This window comes from Grampus griseus (assembly GCF_964374135.1).
Source record: "Grampus griseus genome assembly, chromosome: 1".
In the NCBI taxonomy this organism is placed as follows: Eukaryota; Metazoa; Chordata; class Mammalia; order Artiodactyla; family Delphinidae; genus Grampus; species Grampus griseus.
Genome location: NC_139017.1, coordinates 150,603,282 through 150,620,057, shown reverse-complemented (window position 1 = coordinate 150,620,057; position 16,776 = coordinate 150,603,282). Strand labels below are relative to the sequence as shown.

The window sequence follows — 16,776 nt, the reverse complement described above, 5'->3', positions numbered from 1 at the left end:
GAAATTAATAAAATCAAAAACAGAAAAATAGAGAAAATCAATGAAACCAAAAGCTGATTCTTAAAGAAAAAAATCAGTAAAGTTGATAAATATCTAGCCAGACTGACCAAGATAAAAAGAGGGAAGGCACAAAGTCCTGACATAAAGAATGAAGGAGGGGACATCGCTAGTCTCCCTACAAATATTAAAAGTATAATAAGGAAATACCATGAACAACTCTGTGCACATATATGCAGCAACTTAAATGAAATGGACCAATTTCTTGAAAGACACAAATTACCAAAACTCATTCAAGGAGAAATAAAGTGGATAGTCCTATACCTATTAAAGAAATCTAATTCATGGCTTCCAAAAAAGAAAACTCTAGGTCCAGATGATTTCACTGGTGAATTCTACTAAACATTTAAGGAAGAAACAACAACAATTTTTCACAATCTCTTCCAGAAGATAAAGAGGCAGTACTTCCCAGCTCATTTTAATAAAGCCAGCAGTAACCTCATATCGAAACGAGGCAAAGATCCAAGAAAACTACAAACCAATATCCCTGCCCTCCGTATATAGAAGCAAAAATTCCTCAGCAAAATATTAGAAAGTGAAATTCAGCAAAATATAAAAAAGATAACCAAATGGTGTTCATTCCAGGAATACAAGACTGATTCAACACTTGAAAATCAATGTAATTCTCCACATTAACAGATTTAAGAAAAACTACATGATCATATAAATAGGTCCAGAAAAAGCAGTTTAAAAAAATTAACATTCATTCATAATTAAAATTCAGCAAACTAGGAATAGAAGGGAAATTCTTCAGTCTGGTAAAGGTCATCTGCAATAAAACTACAGCTAACATCATACTTAATGGTGAAAGATGGAATGCTTTCCTCCTAAGACTGGAAATTAATGCAAGAATGTCTACTGTCATTACTCCTATTGAATATTGCTGTGGAAGTCTTAGCAAATGCAATAAGTCTGGAGAAAACTAAAGGCATTCTAGTTGAAAAGGAAGAAATAAAACTATTCACAGATGTTATGATTGTCTATGTAAAATATCCCAAAGAATCTATTAAAAAGCTCTTAGAATTAAAAGGTTTAGCAAGGTTGCAGAATACAAGATCAATATACAAAAATCCGTTGTATTTCTATATATTAGCAATGAACAACTGGAAACACAAATTTAAAAAACAGTACCATTTGTATTAGTTCCAAAGGAGAAAGAAATGCTTAAGTATAAATATAACAAATTATGTGAGGTTTTTTTTTTTTTTTTTTTTTTTTCTAGTCACAGAGCAATTTACAGGCTCAATATATTTTTTACACTTTGAAAGAAAATTTCAATATTTTACAGTCTTTTAGTAGGCATTATATACACTGCACTTTATGAATTCTAAAAGGTATTGAAATAAATTTTTTCCAACATTTTGGTAACAAAACAGACAATGTTTCTCCAAATACTTGTGCTATGTATCTACATGATAAGTTTGCTCTGATAACCACTAACCACAAAAACTGACTCAATGGAATAATTAGAAAAATTATCTAACACCATGCATCGGTTTGAATCATTTTTAATATCCTATCCTAGAAACATTCTACAAATCTTAAGATTTAAAAAATTAAGTCTCTGTTCTGATTTTTAAAAGATATCTTTTTATGACAATATCCATAACATTGACAAGTACATGTTAAGGCTAGTATTATCTCCTTAAGTGACTTTTTTTTTTTTACCTTTTTTTTTTTTAAGAAAGATAGTAAAAGCCAGACTCCTTTAGGGCTTTGAACTGTACCTACAGAAAATGAGAGTGCAGTGAACATAATGTTCAGTCCTACAGTCAGGATGCAGTTGCTCCTTCCCATTCCACAAGATACTGCACCTTTCCATCAAGTGTCACCCGACGAGCCAATACTCGGTATTTTTCACCACATGCTATTCTACCTGCAGCACCAAAATAACTGGTAATGGAGTTTTTTAGATGATTGAGTTGTAACTCCTGATCTGCTAAGTTATTCAAAATCTCTGTGTTGAGTTCATCAAATTGGTAATCTTCTTTGCCTTCATCATCCTTTACAATTTCTGAGTTCTGAGTCTGGAGTGCTCTTCTTGGAAGACGACCCCTTCTCCTCCGTAAATGTGGTATTGCAGCAGGCCAAGATCTTCCTGTACGAGTTCTTTTTCTGGAGTCAGATAATCCATAATGCCTGGAAATACTAGACGAGGTAGTTTCTTTTGCACTGGAAGCACCCGTGAAATCCACATCTGAGGTATTGGATGAATGTGCAGTTCCCTCAGTTCTCCCTATAGAACAAGGTAAATCCAAAGTAGGATTCTCTGAAATTGATTCCTTATCCAAAGGTGGCTCAGCAGTCTTCTGAATCATTTTTCTTGTATATGGGCCAGGTGGACGACCTACAGACTTTTTCTTTCCTTTTTTTTCTATGCCATTGCTTACTTCCCTTGAATCAGATATAGGTTTGGATGCCTTTCTGCCTTTAATTTTAAATTCATGGGAAGTTCCTTCAGGTTCTTTCTCTGCTTTGAAAGCCACATTTGGTGGCACAGGAGGAACACGAATTCGCAACCCAAACAAATGCTTCTTCTTCTTTATTTCTTTCCCAGACATAAACATGGTCTTGTAATCATTTAATGCCTCCAGAACATGCTCATATCTTTCAGATTTTGGTGTGTCTGCCAGCTCTCCAGGGTGCAATCTATCCCAGTTTTCATTAATGTATGTCATAAGCTCAAGTTCAGAATCAAAGTATTTCTTCTTGTGAATAACACTTAGGTTGTAAAGGCATAGGTGTGCTATATCTACCCATTGTAATGGTAGACGTTTGAGGTATTCTGGTCCAGAACTGCAGACAGAGCAAATAAATGTATAAAACCTGTCTCCAAATAGCATTGGCTTTTGAAGGCATTGCACACAAGCTTCATGAAACCACTGTTTACATTTGCAGCACTGTAGCATCTTTAAATACCAGTCTCCAGGGCCTCCACAATAGCAGTAACATTGCTGGACATTGGTTTTATGACCTGCATCCCATTCAAGGTCTGCCACACTATAGGGTAATGTTTGCTTCATGACTTGCAATGCTTTGGCATTTGGTCCTTTCTTAAGCGCACCACCCCTCTTTGTTGTTGTTGCAAAAACACACTGTCGACAGAGCCATTTTTCATCTGAATCAATCACACTGGAATCAATATGAGGTGTGTGACACAACTGATGATATCCTTGGCCACACTTATCACATATAACCATTTCATTGGGAGCTTCTGAATACTCTTCTTGACATATTGTACAGACCATTTCCCCACTTCCAGTGGCTCCTGTTTGAATGTCCTTCCAGAGAACCCAGGATTTAGAACTGTCTTCAAATATGATGAAGCAGCTCTGTTTCAATATGTTTATCTTTTTGATAGTTCCAAGATAAAACAAGCCATCTGACCATCTAGCTAGGACATCCTGACCCTCTTCAAATTTACATGCTGGCTTTTTGACTTTATGTCCATCCTGCCCCTGTAGAGTCTCTCATTCGGTCACTTCAGTGGTGCCAACCGCTTCATACAGGAAAAAACAACCAATCACGACCCCGTGGGCGCTTCCCCTGCGAGTCCGAGCACTTACCGGGCACCCGCCCCACCAGGCACCCCGCACATACACACGCACAAACCGAGGACCTGGGGACGAAGGTTGGGGGGGGAGAGAGTGAGCGTTCTTACACCGGCCTCAAACACAGCCCACTTCACTACAACCCTTCGCCATTTTGGTTTCCCGCGGACTGCCCTATGTGAGGTTTTATGTGCTAAGGAAAGAGGTGAAAAAAAGAACTAAAGTGAAGAGACATACGCATATGGGTTAGAAGACTCAGTATAGTTAAGATGGCCGTTCTGCCCAAATTGACCTATAGATTTATTTCAATCCCAAACAAAAATTTATATAGAAAGGTAAAGGAACTAGACTAGCCAAGGCAATTTTGAAAAAGAAGAACAAAGTCTGGAGGACTCATACCTGATTTTAAGACATACTGTAAATCTACAGTGGTCAAGGCAGTGTAATCTGGGCAAAAGGATAACAGAGAATAATGAGACATAATAGAAATCCCAGAAACAGACTCACAAATATGATGAACTGATTTTTGACCAAGGTGCGATAGAAATTCAGTAGAGAAAGGAAAGTCTTCAATGAATGGTGCTAGAACTGGATGTCTATATGCAGAAATACGAACCTTGATTTACAATTTACACTGTTAAAAATTAACTCAAAATGGATCATAGCTAGACCACAGTGAGATACCACTTCACATTCACTAGCATGTCACTAATCAAAAAGACAGTAACAAGCAGTGATGGTTGGAACTGTCATATATTACTGGTGGAATTGTAAAATGGTGCAACCACTTTGGAAAACAATTCGGCAGTTCCCCAAAAAGTTAAACATAGAGTTGCCAAAAGACCCAGCAGTTCTATTCCTGGGTACACCCAAGAGAAACGAAAACATTTGTCCACACAAAAATGTGTGCACAAATGTTCATAGCAGCAGTGTTCATAATAACTAAAAAGCTGAAACAAATGTCCATCAACTGGTGAGTGGGTAAATAAAATATAGTATATTCATACAGTGGACTATTATTCAGCTATAATAAATGAAGTACTGATGCATGTTAGAACATGGATGGACCTTGAAAATATGCTAAGTGAAAGAAGTCACAAAATATTACATATTGTATGATTCAAGTTATATAAAATGCTTAAAATAAGCAAGATTGAAGAGATGGAATGTAGATTAATGGTTGCTCGGGGCTAAAGGTAGAAAGTGGAAAAGGGGATTTATTGCTTATGGGTATGGGGTTTTTTTTGGGGGGGGGTGTGGATAAAGATGTCCTAAAATTAGGTGTGGTGATGGTTGCACAACTCTGAATATGCTAAAAAAACATTTAATTTACACATTAAATGGGTGAATTGTATGGTATGTGAATTATACTTTAATAAAGCTGTTTTTCAAAAAAGTGGATCAGAGATCTAAATGTAAAACATAAGATTATAAAACTCTTAGAAGAAAACATAAGAGAAAATGTTCATGACTTCTAGTTAAGCAGAGTTCTTAGATAAGATAGCAAAAGCAAAATCCATGAAAAAAAAATTGATTTCATCGGAATTTAAAACTTTTGCTTTGTGAAGCACTCTGTTAAGGGAATAAAAAGACAAACCACAGACTAGGAGAAAACACTTGTATGACAAAGGAGTATGCCAGAATATATCTTTTAAAAATCTCTCAAAATTCAACAATAAGAAAGAAAACAACCCGATTTAAAAGAAGATATGAATGGATAGTCCACCAGAGAAGGTACACAGATGGTAAATAAGCACCTGAAGAGATGCTCGACATTATTAGTCATTAAGGAAATGCAAATTAAAACCACACTGAGAGGGACTTCCCTGGTGGTCCAGTGGTTAAGAATCTGCCTTCCAGTGCAGGGGACGCTGGTTCAATCCCTGGTTGGGGAACTAAGATCCCACATGCCGGGGGGCAACTAAGCCCGTGTGCCGCAACTACTGAGCCTGCAAGCTCTGGACCCCAAGCGGCACAACTAGAGAGAAGCCCACGCACTGCAACGAAAGATCCCGTGTGCTGCAACTAAGACCTGACACAGCCAAAAATAAATAAATAAATAAATAAAACCTACAATGAGATATCACTACACGCTGTATTATTTATCTATTGCTCCGTAACAAATTACCCCAAAACTTAGTGGCTTAAGACAACATAGACTTATTATCTCAGTTTCTGTGGGTCAGGGGTCCAGGCACAGCTACACTGGGTCATCTGTTTCAGTCTCTCACAAGGCTTCAGTCAAGGTGTTGGCTGGGGCAGCAGTCCCAAGTGAAGGTTCAACAGGGGAAGGATCCACTTCCAAGCATGGTTATTAGCAGGACTCAGTTACTTGAGGCTGTTGGATTTTGTGCCTCAGTTCCTTACTTGCTGTTGGCTGCAGACTGCCCTTAGTCCCTTGCCAGGTAGCTCTCTCCATCAGGCAAACATGCAAGAAGAGCCAGAAAGAGATGACGAGCAAGACAGAGTCACAGTCATCCGTAACCTCATCACAGAAGTAGCATCCCCATCACAATTACCATATCATTTCAGTTTAAGAAAATGAAAGGGAGATTAATATTGTTAGTTTTTCTTATTCTATTTGTTAGAAGCAAGTTGTTAAGTCCAGCCTGAACTCAAGAGGAAGGAATTATCCGAGGCTGTGATTACCTGAAGGCATGAATATCATGGGAGCCATATCAGAAGCTTCCTACCACACACCCTTTTTATTTATTTATTTATTTATTTATTTGCATGAGATTCATATTTGTTTATTTATTTTTGGCTGCATTGGGTCTTCATTGCTGCACATGGGCTTCTCTCTAGTTGCAGTAAGCGGGGGCTACTCTACGTTGTGGTGCGCGGGCTTCTCATTGTGGTGGCCTCTCTTGTGGAGCATAGGCTCTAGGCGCACGGGCTTCAGTAGTTGTGCGTGGGCTCAATAGTTGTGGCGCACGGGCTTAGTTGCTCCGCAGCATGTGGGATCTTCCCGGACCAGGGCTCAAACCGGTGTCGCCTGCATTGGCAGGCGGATTCTCAACCACTGTGCCCCCAGGGAAGTCCAGCACACACCCTTTTTAGATGAGCTAAAATAAAAACTTCTAACAACCTTGGAGTTCACACAGTAGAAGGGCCTTGCAAATGTGCCGAGTGGGTTGAGGGTATCAGCCAGTACAAAAACATTTGCAATCATGAAAGCATCTATGCAGGAGAGAAACCCTATAAAGGAGGTAATGGTGGTGAGAGTTATTACAGAGCTGCTGATCTTAGAGGTCATCAGAGTCCACATGGGAGAGAAACCAGATCCACATGAAGAGCACAGTAAGGGCTTCACCAGGTGCTCCACTCCTCTCCATTATACACCCCATTCCCATTCGGGAGAGGAATATATCAGTGTGGTACGTGTGGTAAGCATTTTTCTGAGTGTGAAACTTGGCATTCATAAGACAGCCCATGGGGAGAGAGACCGTATAAATGTGATGAGTGTGGTAAGGCTCCTCTCAGGCTTCAACACTTCACATTCATCTGAGAATCCACACAAGAGAAAAATTGATATGAACAAGTGTGATACGGACTTCAGTCAGAAAGGAAATATTCACCTTTAGTAGAATCCACGTGGAAGAGAAATCCTCTATAATCGATGTGATAATAAGGACGGTCAAAACTGTAAGTTACAGACATGCAGCAGAGACACCTATTACAAATATTACAATCGTGGGGGGAAGAAAGTTCACCTAGAACTTTAAAACTCATAATGACGTTACACATAAGAAATAAACCATACCAATAGCCTAAGTGAAACTTAAGTGAAAATATTATCTGTCAAGTGTTTTAATGTTACAAGATATAGAAGCAATCACCTTAAGGTTCTGTTTATGAAGAAGCAATAAAAAAATGTTGAAAAAAAATTATGGAACATCCTGGACCCATAATGAGACTGAAAAAACCTCACGAAGAGTTGGGTTCATACCATGACTTGTCCAGTGGTACAAGATTCTGCCAAGAATGTAAGTAATCATGGAAGTAGGTCCACAATGCTGCTCTTCCTGGGTGATGATGTCCTATGCATTGTCTAAAATCTTGTCTTGAGGTAGGTGAAATTTTCCACTTTCCCATTTCTTATGTGAGTATCCTCTTTTCTCACAGTGTGGTTTGCAGATCACCTATATCAGAATTACTCAAGGTGAGTACTACAGTGTAGATAATACCTTAGTATTTAGTGCACAAAAACTTCAGTGTACATAATTATCTTGCGGGGGGGGGCACTTGTTAAAATGCAGATTCCTGGGCCTCACCCATGCCTTCTTAATCAGTCTACAGGTGTGGGGACCAAGGATTTGCATTTGTAAAGGCTCCTCCTTCCCTTATAGGTGATTATTACGTATACCAAAGTTGGAGAATTACTGCTCTATGGGATGTTTGCATAAAGTTAAAAAAAGAAACAAAATCTTAGGTGGCATTTTACTAGTGTGCTAAACCTACTGAATACAGAAATTTCTACCAATAAATTGATCGAAGTAGGAGGTAAAATTCAGGAGACTTGAAAATGCTCATTGGCTGCCCAAGGAAATATTAACAAAGGGTTCTCTGACATCACCCATGATGAGATGGGTGATGACCGTAAATGAAAACTTATGGGGACAAGCAGCCACAACTCGGCTTTTAAATGATGTTATTTCTAAAGCTTCAAAGAGCGTTAAACATGGTTTGCTGTGGGAACATACAACTTGATAAGGGGAATCTGGTATGAGTCTATTATATATAAAAAAATAAACAGATTGAGAAATTCCTATAGTCAAGTAGGATAACGGTTAAATTATCTTTAGCACAATGATGATTAAATTAGACACATCAGCATAAAGTCAGTCTGTCACTGAAATAATTTGTGCTGTCTCTGGCATCAGCCTATTTACTGTAATTAGTCATATGGAGTGGCATAAATATGCAATTTATAGCCTAATCTGATTCTGTATCAGTGGTTCCCAAATGTGCCTGGGCATCAGAACCAACTGCAGCTTGTTAAAAATATAGTTATCTTGGGTTCCACCCCAGGAGGCTGAGATTCAGCATTTCTGTGAGATGGTTTGACTGAGCATCTAAGTTCCAGGTTTTGGAACTGCTGCTTTATACTCCTTTTCTAAACGGAATATGGGCTTCCTAGAGGATGGCTGGTTCAGAATCTTGGTCGTGGCAACTAAGGTGGGGTCTGGAACATCCTGTTAAAGTACTGATGCTGACAGAGTTCACTGGGGTCATGATCCAGGGAAGTAAAGGAACCACACAGGAAGAGGGCTTCACAATTCGAGTTGTCAAAGCAATCTCTGACCACCCTTAGGGCCAATGAATATGTTCCTCAAGTACTGTTTAAAGAGTATAAAAATAATTTTGCACTTATCAGCAATTCCTCACTGAAAAATGTTTCTGGTACTGGAACACTTTGCTCTATAAGTAAGAAGCGGTTAGTCCTATAATAAATAAGCCCCCTTTTTTGACATGGTACATACGAGTGAGTGAACCAATAAGCTCCAAGCACCCACTCCCAGGTTCTCTACAGAAACCTTAAGATGGGGCTCTGATACTTTTTCAGAGACATTCCATAGCATTAAATAAGGAGCAGGTATCTACTTCTGAAAACAGGCTGAGGAAGGGCAAAGAGATAAAAAAAGATTGAACAGTTGTCAGGGCAGGGCTACTGTGCTGTCCATCCTGTTTTTATTTTTAATTTATATATTTTATTTATTTATTTTTGGCTGCATTGGGTCTTCATTGCTATGTGCAGGCTTTCTCTAGTTGTGGCGAGCTTGGGCTACTCTTCGTTGCAGTGCATGGGCTTCTCATTGCGGTAGCTTCTCTTGTTGCGGAGCATGGGCTCTAGGTGCGTGGGCTTCAGTAATTGTGGCATGAGGACTCAGTAGTTGTGGCTCTTGGGCTCTAGAGCACAGGCTCAGTAGTTGTGACGCATGGGCTTAGTCGCTCTGTGGCATATGGGATCTTCCCAGACCAGGGCTCAAACCCATGTCCCCGGCATTGGCAGGCAGATTCTTAACCACTGCACCACCAGGGAAGTCCCTGTCCATCCTATTTTGATGAAATTTTAAGACATTTAACACCTTGGCTTCCCTGAAATCAACAAACAGCTAAGGATGAGGTCCCTTCAGGAGACCAGCCATGGTCAGGAGAAGCCTCCTCACCAAGTGCTTTGCCAGCACACTCATCTGGAACTAAAGGTGAGAAATTTGGGGGCAGAGATAGAGGGGAATCAATGTTTTGGAGGGTTCACTGCACCCTAACAAATAAGCCTTTATTTTATTTTTTAAAATTTATTTTTAGGAGAGTTTTGGGGTTTTTTTGTTTTGTTTTGTTTTTTGGCTATGTCGGGTCTTGGTTGTGACACACGGGATCTTCCTTGTGGCATGTGGGATCTTTCGTTGCGGCGAGGGGGCTCTTTGTTGTGGTGTGTGGGCTTCTTTCTAGTTGTGGCGTGCAGGCTCCAGAGAGCGTGGGCTCTGTAGTTTGCAGCACACGGGCTCTCTAGTTGAGGCGCGTGAGCTCAGTAGTTGTGGTGCGCAGGCTTAGTTGCCCCATGGCATGTGGGATCTTAGTTCCCCAACCAGGGATGGAACCCGCATTCCCTGCATTGGAAGGTGGATTCTTTACCACTGGACCACCAGGGAAGTCCCTTTAGGAGAGTTATTTAGCTTTATTATTATTTTTAATTGAAGTGTAGTTGATTTACAATATTATGTTAGTTTCAGGTGTACAAAATAGTGATTCGATATTTTTATAAATTATACTCTAAAGTTATTATAAAATATTGGCTATATTCCATGTGCTGTACAATATAGCCTTGCAGCTCAAGCCTTTATTTTAATAATCTACTATTAAGCAACTAATATGATCAGTCTACATGGGTGCGTTATGGAGGATAAAGACAAACCATTCCCCTTAACCTCCTCTGATTCCTCCAGCTAACCTGGGCTATCTGGAACACCAAAGCATCCTTGGCAAATTCACCCATAAGCAGCTAAATCAACTTCTTTGTCAAGCCTTTCTCCCAACTTAAAATTTCCTCTTAAATAGGAAATAGTTATTTTCGTTAAAGTTTTGGTTTGTGTTAAGCTTTGTTAAATTAATGCCTAAGTCCTGGAATGGCTATCAGGTTTCACTTAGGGAGTTACTTTTCTCCTCTCGCATTGTCCCTATTCCCCAAATCTTGGAAATGTTACCCTCAGGTGACTACGATTGTCATCTTTACTTTTGATCTCTTTCTCATCTGCCCTTTGCCTTCATGCTGAGCTTCAGAATTGGAAAGGAGTAACATCTCTTAGGCCAGGGCTATCCTGCTGCTAAATAATCTCTAAAGAGTGTAGTTCTTGGTAATCCTTGATGGGCTTCTTGTGTGTAGTCCCTTCACCACCCAGAATTCTGATTGCAAGTTCTTTCACTCAGACATCAAGGACGACCATGGCTTAACTGGTACAGCCACAGTGGAAAACAGTATGGAGTTTCCTCAAAAAATTAAAAATAGAACTATCATATGATCCAGCAATTCCACTTTTAGGTGTTTATCTGAGGAAAAGGAAAACACTAATTCAAAAAGATGTCTGCACCCCCATGTTTATTGCAGCATTATTTACAATAGCCAAGATATGGAAACAACCTAAATGTCCATCCATAGATAAATGGATAAAGAAAATGTGATGCATGCATGCCCACGCATGCACACACACACACAAGGGAATATTATTCAGCCATAAGAGAAGGAAATCTTGTTGTTTGTGACAATATGGATGGACCTTGAGGGCATTTTGCTAATTGAAATAAGTCAGACAGAGAAAGATACGTTATGGTCTCACTTATGTGTGGAATATTTTTTAAAAAAACAACAACAACAGGTTCATACCATAGAGAACAGATTGGTAATTGCCAGAGGGGTAGGGGGCGAAATGGGTGAAGGGAATCAAAAGGCACAACTTCCAGTCATAAAGTGAATAAGTCCTGGAGATATAACGTACAGCATGGTGACTACAGTTAATGATACTCTATTGCACATTTGAAAGTTACTAAGACCGTAAATCTTAAAAGTTTTCATCACAAGAAAAAACTGTTTTTGTAACTATGTATGGTGACAGATGTTAACTAGACTTACCGTGATAATCATATTACGGTATATACAAATATTGAATCATTATGTTGTATACCTAAAATTAATATAATGATATATGTCAATTATACCTCAATAAAAGAAAGTATGACTATGACTTATTTAAAAGACTCTCAGTGGAGACAAAAATCAATAAGCATTGAATAAGTTCTTTTCTTAAATTGAAGTATAGTTCGTTTACAATGTTTTATAGTTTCAGATGTACGGCAAACTGATTATATATATAATACTTGTATGATTATATAATATATATATTCATTTTCAGATTCTTTTCCATTTTAGGTTATTACCCTGCACTACCCAGTAGGTCCTTGTTGTTTATCTATTTTATATATCAAATAAGTTCTTATTTTAATGGTATAAGTAGAGGAATTTAGTACAAAGCAGGTAGCTTTGGTAGTACCAGGTAGCTGGTACTCTCTCCCTGTCTCTCAATCTCCCTCTCTACCAGTTTTTTCTTTCCTTTTTTTTTAACATCTTTATTGGAGTATAATTGCTTCTCTACCAGTTCTGAATATAATTGTTAGCGCCTCTCTACATCTGGGATACAGAGCCACGCTTTGCTTAATTTAGTCATATTGTTCTGGTTAAATGAATTGCAATCCTCAAAATGAATTTGTATGATTTTGATATTCATTTCATTCCAAATACTGTTAACCTTCTATAGCCATAAAGTCCTTGAAGCCGCTTTCCTCACTTGCTTTTAAAATTTCCAGAGCTTCACTTCCTATTCAAATTGACTTAAATTCAACCATGAATTGTCCTTAGCAGTCTAATTGGATGGATAGATTTAGTAAATGTTCGTGCATTGAAAGCCATTCACTCATTTAGGGAGAATGCATTGAGTGCAAGTCCTGTGCCACGAGATCTGATGGGAAAGGCTGGTCTGCTCATTCCTCCTCCATGTGCTCCTCTGTGTTGGACTGAAAACGTGTGTCCTCTCTGGGAGCTAGCCCAGGTTGGCTAGCACTACATGCGTCACTCAGAGCATTCTGGAACTTCAATAAGAATTGTTACTTTTTTTGTGTGTGTGTGGTACGCGGGCCTCTCACTGTTGTGGCCTCTCCCGTTGCGGAGCACAGGCTCCGGACGCGCAGGCTCAGCGGCCATGGCTCACGGGCCCAGCCGCTCCGCAGCATGTGGGATCTTCCCGGACCGGGTCACGAACCTGTGTCCCCTGCATCGGCAGGCAGACTCTCAACCACTGCGCCACCAGGGAAGGCCCAAGGATTGTTACTTTTGAGGACATCGATGAGATCACATAGAGCATGATTCCCTTTATTCATCTTCTATGAGTAACTGGAACTCAGATTTCATGGAAGGCTCTCAGTAATAGCAGGAGAAAGTGTGGATGGCCTAGAAAATTAGGTAGACATCTATGACGTGAAGCAGTGAATAAGGAATCACTTAAGGTTTTATACCAGGTGTGGAATAAACAAAACTGGTTGTTTCAGGCAGAGACATTATTTAGAAAGAATGTGACAGGGCTTCCCTGGTGGTGCAGTGGTTGAGAGTCCGCCTGCCAGTGCAGGGGACACAGGTTCGTGACCCGGTCCGGGAAGATCCCACATGCCGCGGAGTGGCTGGGCCCATGAGCCATGGCTGCTGAGCCTGCGCGTCGCAGCCTGTGCTCCGCAACGGGAGAGGCCACAACAGTGAGAGGCCCGCGTACCGAAAAAAAAAAAAAAAGAAAGTATGTGACAAATGGAGACCTAGCTCAGCATAAATGGGAAGGGAGAATATGGGAGGACCTAAGAGCTATTTCCTAGAAAAACTATAGAAAACAAGGAGAAAATTGATGGTAGAAAATATAGTATTCATTCAAGCTGACACCATGGTTTCCAGGAGGGAACGTTATGAAGATGGAAAGGTCAGATTTATTCCAAGCGTTCGTAATAGAACAGAAACAATGAGCATGAGTTGGGGACTACCAGTCTAACTGATGGAAGGCCACCATTTCCCCTCTTGGTGGCTATATGACTTCACAGAAGTTACTTAACATCACTGACCACCACCTCCCGTCTTTCCTGTTCAGGTTCTCTGGTACCTACATTCCAGTAATTCTTCAACCCCACTGGGGTCTCCCAGGACTTGATGCTATTTACTTTCCACTATCTGTCTCTCCCCTCCTGTCTCCACTTTCTACCTTTCCATCATTACAAATCTTTGTAAACAGCTTCAACTCTCTCCCCTCTCTCCACCCATCATACTAATCTAGAAAACCTCCAACCCTTGATAACCCCAACTCTGACTCTGGGCCTGTACTCAGCAGCTGATTGTTGTTGGAATAAAGTCACACAACATTGGCTGCCTTCACCTTACTCCCCTGACTAGAGTTACTCCCCCCACCAGTTGAATAAGCAATATTCAAGACTTAATCAAACTAATTTTCTTTTTGCCTCTTACCATCTCTTTAACATTCATTTATGGAGTAACCTCCTTCCCTGGAAGAGACTCTGGCAAACCCGCCTTTTCTTCTCTAGGAAATAAATAGCCCTACAGTCACTTTAGGTCCCAAACAGTCTTGATACAGTGATAAGGATGCCCAGACATGGCTCAGTGTTGAGCCCTCTCACCTTCCCCACGTAGGAACAGCTTCATCACTCTGCTCCCTCCTCGCTTCCTGCTATCTCCTCACCTATTCATGAACCACTGTTTGGGACCCGCCAACGTGTAAGGATGGAGGAGAAAGGAAAGGAGAATGTGAACTGGTACTCCTGAGATCTGATTTCAAGCCCTCTGGTGGAAGCCAGCTCTGGTTGGCTCTGGTGGATGAAGAAGGCCAGTGCTCTCACAGGTGCCGAGCTGGTTATTGGGAGGTTTCCCATCACTGACACGTCTCTCCTTCAGTAAGCCTGACGCAGAGGAAGGCACCTCTGCTCTACGTGTCTGCTTATGATTCCTTCCGCAGCCCTGGCATCAGATGCCACTTCTCAGCCTACATCGACCAAGGTCTCTCCACCCCTCCAGACAGCCCCGTTGGACCCTGGATAACAGCACGCCAACTCCCTCTCTAGCTCCCGGCCCAGAGGAAACATTTGTACCCCTTGTCGCGGCACATTCCAAGAATGAGACCGGTCCCCGTGCAGCAGAACACCCTGAACAACGCAGTGAAACAGACCTCCTCTGGCCTCCAGACTTCCACGTCTAACTAAGACCTGGCGCAGCCAAAATAAATAAAAATTAAAAAACCATTCCTCAACCCCACGTCCCTCAGCAGCCTTTGAAGGATGGGGTGGGAGAGCAGAAGAGAGACTCCACATCTCCCTCGTGGAGCTGCTGAAAGAAAAAAATTATCTAATAAATGACACCAAGTCCTGAGCACAGCACCTAGCCTACACCAAGTGCATAAATGTTAGCCATTATTATTGTCATTGTTGCCATTATCCTTGTCAATTTTCATTTCAGCGCTTGCTGCCGGAGTGGAATCTCTTGAAAAGATGTTTCAGGCAACGATCAGGGATCCGAATTTAAGATACAACTCACAACTCCCTTGAAGTAAGGAAAGGATCTCTAATGCAGCCCGTTTCCACTCCATCAGTCGGAGTCCATCCTCCTCTACCTGCAACTGCCAGTTTTAATTATCTCACTCTCTTACTCTAAATAGTTTTTCATTGATGTTTCTGCATATGAAAGGACCATACGTTTTAAACATTTCAAAAACAACTGTGTTCTTCGGTAATTTTAGAATGTAGAATTTGCTGGCCTCCACGCCTACCCCAGCCAACCCTGCCCTCCACTCCAGGCCCACCCCCGGTCCCACCCCTGTCCAGTTTCTGATGACACTTCTCTTTAGACTGAGAGGAGCTGAGCTCTTTGGGGATGCAGCAAAGACGGGCAGTCCTCAGACAACATTTTCTCCGTTTACATCTTTTTTTATTTCCCTGTTTTACAATCTAAATGTGAATACTTAAAAAGATATTTAATCGCCCTATCTCTTAGCAATAACACAGCCTCACATCACTTTTAGCATCGGAAGATTGTCCCGCTCATGTTGACGCTTCTTGACAAAGGGCTGTCTCGCTCACTCTTAGCTGCTGCCGGACAATACCGGTACTCTGCTTTTAGCTCCCATGTGTTTTTGTGGGGCCCTTTTACATTCTGAACACCGATTTCATTCAAGATTTCCTTCAGGTACGCCACAGGTTGCATAGTGATACCAACCAAGTCCTTTATGTTATAATACTGGTGTTTCTCAAAGGCAGCAAATAGCAAGGTTAAAACTTGGTCTTTATCAGCCTTCACTCTCTTTCCATTTTCTTTCTTTTTCTTCTCATATTCAATATTGTACTGATGATTGGCAACAGGTTTATAATTGGTCGTGACTACCTTCTCCAGTTTCTGCACGGTTCTGGCAGGTTTGGAAGACTCCTCTATTTGCTTTCTCTTCAGCCTCGTGTAGTTTTCACTCAGAGCAGGTCTGCATTCTCCCCGATGTACCACCGTTCCTTCCAGGGAGAGCTGATCCGGTGCACGCTCAGTCAGCACTGTGAGGACCTGGCCTCTGACCCCCTGCAAGACAAGCTGATGCTCCCTGGGAGCAATGACCGGGGCAGGTTGTCCATCTGTACCCCGAATGTCTGTAAGTTCCTTATTCAAGATAAATGAGATTTCAGACTTTCCCCGATTTTTGGCAATCTGCAGCTTCCCTACTTCACCGCTTCCAGAAGCTTCAGACCACTGCTGTGACAGGTATTTAGGAAGCTTCACCAACCACATCCGCTGGTTCTGTTGGATTCCCTCCAAGCTGAGTGGAATGCTCTGGGGCTTGGGTCTGCTGCCTCTGGAGGCCATGTGCACCTGAGCTGAGGGTGCAGAGGGTGGGCCAGCTAGGGATGAAGAGGAAAGCAGGACACCAGAACCAGCTGCTGGAGTCCAGGAACCTAGCAAGGAAATAAAAAACACATGCTGACTTCAGAAATGTTATCCTTGTTAGAATCTAATGAGTGCTATACAACAACTGTCAAATGATTCAGAGTAAGGGAAGATGGGAAACCATCATAAAAGTGGGGAGTTTGATAAACA

The 16,776-nt window shown here is 41.1% G+C and overlaps 2 protein-coding genes across 2 annotated transcripts; both read right to left on the bottom strand.

The window, feature by feature from the left end:
- Nucleotides 1-1,377: 1,377 nt before the first annotated feature.
- On the bottom strand, nt 1,378-3,760 carry LOC309832941 (metal-response element-binding transcription factor 2-like). Its single transcript, XM_082671002.1, has one exon. The coding sequence runs from the start codon at nt 3,303-3,305 to the stop codon at nt 1,830-1,832; it is 1,476 nt and encodes a 491-aa protein (XP_082527128.1). The 5' UTR covers nt 3,306-3,760; the 3' UTR covers nt 1,378-1,829.
- Nucleotides 3,761-15,717: 11,957 nt separating this feature from the next.
- On the bottom strand, nt 15,718-16,545 carry LOC309829441 (general transcription factor IIF subunit 2-like; the record flags this gene model as incomplete). The annotated part of the gene is made up of 1 exon (XM_082665333.1): nt 15,718-16,545. One exon carries the CDS (start codon nt 16,543-16,545, stop codon nt 15,718-15,720), a length of 828 nt encoding a protein of 275 aa, XP_082521459.1.
- Between the last annotated feature and the right edge of the window lie 231 nt (nt 16,546-16,776).

What these genes read in the sequence shown, in the direction of transcription:
- LOC309832941 (XM_082671002.1), bottom strand. Translation starts at nt 3,305, where the DNA reads ATGGTCTGTACAATATGTCAAGAAGAGTATTCAGAAGCTCCCAATGAA.